General features: G+C 35.6%; 2 protein-coding genes across 2 annotated transcripts; one reads left to right on the top strand and one right to left on the bottom strand.

Annotated features, from left to right (window-relative positions):
• Positions 1-317: 317 nt before the first annotated feature.
• LOC132608048 (transcription factor bHLH84-like) lies at positions 318-1,884 on the top strand. Its single transcript, XM_060322124.1, has 5 exons — positions 318-767; positions 859-1,050; positions 1,131-1,196; positions 1,291-1,356; positions 1,789-1,884. The coding sequence occupies exons 1-5, from the start codon at positions 318-320 to the stop codon at positions 1,882-1,884; spliced, it is 870 nt and encodes a 289-aa protein (XP_060178107.1).
• Positions 1,885-2,599: 715 nt separating this feature from the next.
• Positions 2,600-6,901, bottom strand: LOC132605204 (uncharacterized). The gene is made up of 4 exons (XM_060318422.1): positions 5,805-6,901; positions 4,883-5,125; positions 4,691-4,782; positions 2,600-3,615 (listed from the first exon to the last, which is right to left on the bottom strand). Exons 1-4 carry the CDS (start codon positions 6,762-6,764, stop codon positions 2,841-2,843), a joined length of 2,070 nt encoding a protein of 689 aa, XP_060174405.1. The 5' UTR covers positions 6,765-6,901; the 3' UTR covers positions 2,600-2,840.
• Between the last annotated feature and the right edge of the window lie 1,044 nt (positions 6,902-7,945).

The following is a 7,945-nucleotide window of genomic DNA, read 5'->3' as shown; positions in this document are numbered from 1 at the left end:
AACATGTTAGTACGGATAAAATAAGAAGTCTAAAATAAAAGAATTTCGAAAACAAGATTGGTGTCATACTTTTAACAAATTGAAACTAAAAAAGTGACATAAAATAAAGCAGTGGAATTGAAGTACTAGTATTAAAATACTAGTTGGGGAATATTCTGCTTATTAATCATTGGTTACTGAGTCTCCAAACAAAGTCTTCATTTTTGTTGGTATAAATATGTGCCTCTATGCATAGACCATATTGAGTTCTCTATTTCAGTTAATAATATAGCAGAACTCCATTAAGTTCCCTACAGGCTCTTAGTTATAATAACAATATGGAGCATATGTCAGCCATGTCTGAAGGTGAATGGAGTGGAATGTATTCCTCTTATCAGGAGGCTGATTTTATTGATCAGTTTCTTAGTAACTGTTTGCAGCCTAATAACATTAACAATTCTATGTATTTTTCTTCACAAGGACGTAGTTATAATGGTTGTTGTAGTTCTCAATTTTCCCTTCCGAGTCATGAAAGCTACTACGAGAGTCATGTTCAATCAATCTTGATGAGAAATGAGAGTTCAATAACAAAAGAATATGATATGGTGGAAGGTGATAAAATAAGTTCACCCTCTCAGGTACTTACTAATAATTACAAGCTAATTGAAGTGGATGACTTCTTTAACCAAGATATGAGCAATGATAGCATGGAGTATGTATTGCAAGACAAAGTGGATAGTCCACCAGAGAGCTCTAAGAAAAAAAGATCCCGTGGATTGCTTGTTGATGTGAGTATTATCATGTGAGCTTTGATTTTATGTTGTCATCTGATTTTTCTTTTTCTTTAAGTATTAAATTTCTCTAATTAATTAATATTAGGTCCCAAAGAACAAGAGAAGCGTAAAGCTGAAAAAGACTAGTGAGATGGATGGGGAAAACAAGGCCGCGCTTCAGAGGCAGAACTCTACTAGTTGCTGCTCAGAAGATGAATCTAATGTTTCTCTCGGGTTGACACGAAAATCCAGAGCCAGCAGAGGTTCAGCAACTGACCCCCAGAGCTTGTATGCCAGGGTATTTAACTGTGCGTTAATCACCTAGTTTTGCTTGTTTTCTCGATCATCTAGTATAATTATTTTCTTTCCTTTTTACAGAAAAGAAGAGAGAGAATTAATCAAAGATTGAGAATCTTGCAGAGTCTAGTCCCTAATGGAACCAAGGTAAGTGTAATCAGTCACTGAATCTGCATTAGTGATCATGTAATCCGCTGTGAGAGTATATAAGCCTAAAAGGCGCGACACTATTTGATGACAGGTTGACATTAGCACCATGCTTGAAGAGGCAGTCCAGTATGTCAAATTCTTGCAACTCCAAATCAAGGTAAATGTGTATTGTCCCTTCGCAGATTAGATTTCAGTCATTGAACACGCCGACTCTAAATTATGGATCGCTTATGACTTTAGCCTGAAAGCAGAAAGCAAAACGAAGCCTATTGCTTGTCAGCGTGTCTCATCATAATAGTTAAATAACGCCAGGGCTAGCTAAAAACTAATGATACCAACTATATTCATTGCTTCATAGTTTAGAATTATTCTCAGGAGATGATTTTAATTAAGGGCAAGCCAATCGATCAAAAACAAGTAGATTCCCTGGCTAAATATACAAAAAAAATATACATTCATATGTATAAAATATTTTATATATATACAAAAATATACATTTGCTGATTATTATTTTGGTGGGCGGATATTTATGTCAGTTTCTTTTTAATTTACAATTAATATGGGCCTTTTTGTTTTGGTGTCTCTACAGCTTTTAAGCTCTGATGACCTATGGATGTATGCTCCCATCGCGTACAACGGAATGGACATTGGCCTAGATCTAATGATGGGTACTGCAAAATCATAATGTTAATTGAAAAGCTCACAACACATAGTGGTAATGGATTTGTACATTTAGTAAATTGATAGATGAGAGCATTATCATACCGGGAGATAAAGAATTATTGCCATTTTGTAATGGTGTCTAATCAAGACTCAACCTATGGACTGGTTATTATTATCTTATCCATGAGACTAATCATTCTTCTCTGACTGACTATTCAAGTTTAATAACTTCCTTTCTGACTGCTACCTCAACATGATGAAGGAGCTGGATTCAAGTGTTTATAGCATTTTGCAGGGTGTCAAGACGTGTTAATCATATATGAGCTGAATTATAGCAATCAAAAAGTAATCATCTGTAATCATAAATGATTAATAATATGTTAGTCTATCAATTATGAGCCTGATTGCTTCTATTTTGTTCATGCGAATGTGGTATTTCCCTCTCTTGCTGATACTCATACACGAGCCTAAGTTTGCAGCAAATATGGTCCAAGGATCGGTTTAAGTTATTCCAACATGCTTTGAAGGAATACCTGATAAATGTAACAACTACTACTACAATTACTTCAGAAAATCTTTTATTGAATATAAGGTGTTTTTGTAGTGGTAATAATAGTAGTAGTAATAAAAGATACCTTTTATTCATGAAAATGCTTATCAGGTGACTACTAGCAATATAAATCTACTTCAAAGTTCAAACCAAGCAAGCCTAAGCCGGAAATGCTCATAATCATGGATCAATCGATATCTGTATTACACATTTACTTCGAGTTATATTTACAGGATCTGCGTAGAGTTAAGATACACTAAGAAATATAAAATATTCAGGAGAGTGGAAATGGAAAAAAAAAATGCTGCATTAATCGTCTGTTAGAGAAGATTGATGCATGTATGTATACATTTTCACCCTCATTTTTTTTTATATGTAGCAATCACTGCACTTAAATCTGAATTTTGAGGCTTTCAAGTTTGATCTCACTAGGCATTTCCAAAAGCCATAGCAGTTCTCTCAACATGCTTCAACAAGATCCCATATATTTTGTTCCTTACCCTTTGACAAACTTCAATTTCTGAGTCATCCAAACTCCCGTACTTTCGAGCATTCGCCTCCTTATTGATTATCACATCTAACCAATCATTGACCCTCTTCACCTTATACATCATTCCTGCTATTTGACTATCTAATACCATTGAAGACGCTTTTATTTCAATCTCATCTAGGTATTTCTCTACATGTCCCAAAAACAATTTTCTACACTCATCCTGCAACGAAAAAGCTAGGACAGTGGCTGTAGGCATTGTGCTTCCCCTAGTCCATTCAGGTTGCTCATTTTTGTCACATGACAATAAGAAGGGAATCTCATCACTGTTTCTATGTGATTTGATAATATATGACCCTTTCGGTTTGGTACTTCGACTTGATGTGCTTGATGACTTCTTAACTGTATTGGTGAAAGCCATAGTGCTTTGGATTGGATTGAGGGCAGTGGAGCATGGTGAAAGATCAAGAGCCACAGCAGATTTTATCCACATAGATGAATTTTTCTTTCTCTGAACTGCAATAGTCAGTGCTTCCTTAACTGAACCGGTGTTAGTCGAATGATCAGCTTCATCTGAAGTTCTTAGTGGACTTATATTTGTAAGTGACTGTAATATTAATCGTGTCTGAGCCATGTCATCTTGAAGATCAAAGAATTTATCAACATAAGGCTGGAGATCATCTTCTTCAGCTAAATGGAACTCTGAGAAGTTGCTGGAGAAAGGAAGATGTGTTAGCCACCATCGGCATTATGAGATACATGGGCCATCAGAACAGCGTAACAGCGAAAATGAAAAGAAAGATACACAAAAATTGCACACAAAAAAATAAGAAGATACCTTGTATTAATTTTATAATGGTAAAACAATATAATGACTTGTAATGGAAATCGGTAGCTTCTGTAGATTGTCAGCAATGCACTTGAGCAATATTTCAGCTCACGAGCAGAAAGATTAACTGTCCAAAATAAAACCTCTATTTCTTCCGTATTAGATAGTGACGGCTAATTTTATGCTGACATTCTCACTACAATTCAGTCATATGCTTTAAGTTCTTTCATATCTGGCATGGCAACTGTGAATAAAGTCCCTATGTTGTCTTTGGGTAGTAAGAATTTCAAGGAACTCCTCCCATTTAACTCTTTTTACCTGGTGCTACCTCTATCTGTACTTTATGTTCCTGCTTAGAAGATGGTAAATGATACATTTAATGATCCTTACAGGCAGAAAAAACCATGTTAATCTCTTCTGATACAGGATCTGTATTTTGAAATAATCCAGACGCTGTTCTTCTGATAACAATGATTTTCATCACTTGCCAATGATGTCAGGCTATGACTGGTATAAATTTCTTTTAGACATAGATGTCTAATATTATTTCTAACCATTCTCTACTTGTGATGATTGTGCTATAGATCATTAAAAGACAACCTCCAAATATATTTGCAGATATAAGAAGTGGGCCATTACCAAGATTGTAACTTGAAACTAGTAAGTCGCCCTTTTAGCTTCACCTAGACAGTTTCTAGAATTCAAGATCCTACTTCCGATTATTTCAACCCAGGCCAATAGGCCATGTTAACTTAAGGCAATAGGGACAAGACAAAAATCAAGTACAATGCCATGTGTTCACAATAGAGCCTTGAGGCCTCATATCATAAGGAATCTATTGGTTTAACCAATTGAAACAAGAAGAAGCAAGACTAAAGAGAAAGCATAATCAGGAAATTTTCTAATTAGTTCACCCCAACTCATCTTGCATAAAGTAAGATTTGTATCAGAAAGTGAACCTCAAGGAATTGAGCAACCTCTCAGCTGCACAAGCTTCTTGCAAAGCATCTGTAGCTGCAACCAAAGCAATGTCTCTTTGCTTTACAACCTCCTGTAGTACAATGAAACATCAAAAATTTAGTATCATAATAAATCACTCAACTATTCATGCAGGTATTACTATGAAAGTGACTTTTTATTTAACTTATCACCTTTCCAAGCTTCACCAAGCTCGACGGCAGTGAGTCCCATGATATACCAGTTTCTGCCCCTTGTCTGTCATGAGCTAAGCGGTCAATTGGATGTGAGGCTTGCTCACAGTTTATCTTGGAGAAAGATTTTTTGCTCTTAGGGGAACTCTTCATTTTCTTTGCAGAGCCAATTTCTCTTCTTCTTGGTATTGAACTTGAATTGTCATCGGAGCTATCATACCTTACAGGACGAACTGGTGAAACCTGTCTATATAAAGTGAATAAGGATGAACTTGAAGGAAAAAACACAAAAGAAATAGTATGTTAAAATAGTTAAACACGGCAATTAGCCCAAAATATGCTTAATAAACACAAAGAGAAGTATAGCCACTGGGAACAATATAATCAATCTGTGGTGTGAAAACGTGATACCTAGTATCAAGAAAACAGGATGTAGCGGTCTACAATTATGTAAAGGAAATGTATCTCAGTCTGAAGTCCATGTTGGGCCTTAATCATTGGCTATTACTCCGAATAGTTGCAGACTATACAAACACCAAATACGATTATGCATGCTTTTCTTATCACGTTTACATATTTGTACTTGACTTAGGTTGCATAAATCTGTACAAAACCCTCTATCACAATTGATATGGAGTTCCTTTTTATTAACATTTTAATTGGCAATATGAACAGTAATCCAAACTTAGCCAGGCTTTTGTATAAGCTAATTTATAAATTTCAGTTCAAGAAAGTTACTAGCAAAATCATGCTGCTTTTTTGCCAAAACTTATACTATAGTTTAGAAAATGCGTTGATAGTACAAACCTTGTGTACTGACCAGTGTAAGAATCCCATATTAGATATTAAAGACTTCAAATTATCACAACAATATTGGAAAAATTAACATGAAAGAAAGTAAAATTTGACAGTTAGCACTCACAGTTGGACTAGGACTACGAGGTGGTCTGATATCGTGCTTGACAACAGAAGAATCGAAGATCTCTTTAACTCCCAAACTCTCTGACTCGTTCCAACTTTTTCTCTTAGAAGACGAAAATGAGAGCGATGACAATATGCTTTCCGTATCACTATCAATATCAAAAGATCTTTTCCGACTCTTTTGTAGTTCCCGAAAAAGATCAGAATTTCTCCTCTCACTGTCAGATCTTTTAGCAGTGCAATCCAAGCCCATCATTTTCTCACCTGAACGTACTTTCGAAGCATGCAAAGACCTAAACTTCCCTTTAGATTTTCCCTCCAAATCATCATTTTTCTTCTTTAACACCTCAGGATCAGATAATCCACGAGACAACTTTCTTGAATTGGATGGGATTTCAATTATCCTATTCTCAGAAATTACACTTTTTTCTACAATATCTTCATTAGATGCCCTAAGAATCTTCGTTAAATTCCCAGCCGAAACAATATCCTCAGGGGTTCCATTACATGGTCGCCTACCAGGGAGAGGCGTTACGCCCCTTAACAACGGAAAAGGATGAGCATCTTCCAATTTCTGTACATAAATGAACTGCCCGAGTTTCAATTTGTTTGCAAGAATCATCTCATTTTGCTCATCAGGCAAAGAAACATACATTGCATGTGAAAAATCTGAAACTTTGAGGTAAAATCCTCTATTAGGCCAAAGATCACCTTCTTCAAGAACAGGAACAATGCTTCTTATTTGCAACAATATAGGCTTTCCATCATCCTCTAAGGCATTTGCATTATTACCCTCCATTTTCATATCTTCAAGAAACTTTACAAGAACCCCAGACTTCAAAGATGCCATTATTTTCATGGACAAATATTGATAACACCCAACTATCAAGGTTACTAAGCAAAAATGAATTTGTGTAATAATAAGGCTACATACAGATAAAAGAATGTTCTTAGATACCATTCAGATAAAGGATAACATGATAGAGAGAACACATTGGATGGATAAATGTAATGATTCAAACAAGGAAGTTTTCAGGTAACAATGTATAAATCCGATTTTGAGGGTCTTTGCGCTGACTGACTTTGAAGATTTTCAGCTTTGACCCCAAAGAAGGAAATTAATGGCTGTGGAAGAAAATAATGAATATGAATGAATGAAAGAGATGCATGGAAAGCAGGAAATGAATAGGTAGTTAAAAACGGTTAAAAGGGTCCAATTTGTTATAAGTATTAGATTTTCTTTTTCTTTTTCTGTTCTTCATACACAATGTTCAAATATTAGCTTACTACACGTTGTCCAATCTGTGCTCAAAACAATAAACGTTGTTAGTAAAACAATGTTGAAAGCAGAAAATAATATCTCAATAAACTGAGAAAAGAAAGTGACCAAATTAGTAAACCAGAAACTGAAAACGATAAAAATATTCAGAAAATAAATATCCGAGTCCACAGAAATCACTGTGTGTCCATAAGGATTTAATCCCCTCAAGTACCCGAGGTTAAGGATTACTTCCTCCCAGGATAAAACGGATAAACTTGTCAAACATGTAGCAGTACCTCAAACGCCTTTGACTTCATGCGAACTCAAAGATGGTAACGAATCACACAAGACACTGACTCTATTTTGTTTTGTAAGAAATATGCAGAATGTCAAAATTTCAGTAGTCCTAGGACGTATTTAAACTTAGGCTCTGATACCAAGCTTTTCACGCCCCAAAACCTACCCTAGACGTGACTGGTATCCGACGTCATGAACAACATCGGAAGAACCTAAACGACACAATAATAACGCTTGAACCCGCCAGGTTCAACATTCGCCTCCAACAGTTTATAAAATAAATGTAAACAAATCATGAATATATGAATCAAATCAGCGGAAGTCTTTATTAATCAAATACTTAGTCAAACGTAACAAAGTGCCCGGGAGTTAATCAATAACTTAACAACTGCCCACAAGAATGTATACCATGGAGCTTGTAAGATAAAGGATTAATAGTCTGACTCATCAGGACGCAATCGGGAAAACTAATATAACAAATAAATAAATAGGGTGTCCCACGAATGAATGTGTGGGCTCACCAAATCAGCAGCAACATCAAGTCCTTCCTAAACGCCCGGAGTATCAAGAACCTGCTCTTATCT

Source organism: Lycium barbarum, chromosome 8 (genome assembly GCF_019175385.1).
Source record: "Lycium barbarum isolate Lr01 chromosome 8, ASM1917538v2, whole genome shotgun sequence".
Classification (NCBI taxonomy): Eukaryota; Viridiplantae; Streptophyta; class Magnoliopsida; order Solanales; family Solanaceae; genus Lycium; species Lycium barbarum.
This window is presented reverse-complemented; position numbering and strand designations above follow the sequence as displayed.

What these genes read in the sequence shown, in the direction of transcription:
- LOC132605204 (XM_060318422.1), bottom strand. Translation starts at nt 6,764, where the DNA reads ATGGTATCTAAGAACATTCTTTTATCTGTATGTAGCCTTATTATTACA. An exon ending in CTCGTAGTCCTAGTCCAACT is followed by an intron (nt 5,126 to 5,804) that starts GTGAGTGCTAAC and finishes TTATATAGACAG; the next exon opens with GTTTCACCAGTTCGTCCTGT. An exon ending in GCTTGGTGAAGCTTGGAAAG is followed by an intron (nt 4,783 to 4,882) that starts GTGATAAGTTAA and finishes ATTGTACTACAG; the next exon opens with GAGGTTGTAAAGCAAAGAGA.
- LOC132608048 (XM_060322124.1), top strand. Translation starts at nt 318, where the DNA reads ATGGAGCATATGTCAGCCATGTCTGAAGGTGAATGGAGTGGAATGTAT. An exon ending in CCCGTGGATTGCTTGTTGAT is followed by an intron (nt 768 to 858) that starts GTGAGTATTATC and finishes AATTAATATTAG; the next exon opens with GTCCCAAAGAACAAGAGAAG. An exon ending in TCTTGCAACTCCAAATCAAG is followed by an intron (nt 1,357 to 1,788) that starts GTAAATGTGTAT and finishes GTGTCTCTACAG; the next exon opens with CTTTTAAGCTCTGATGACCT.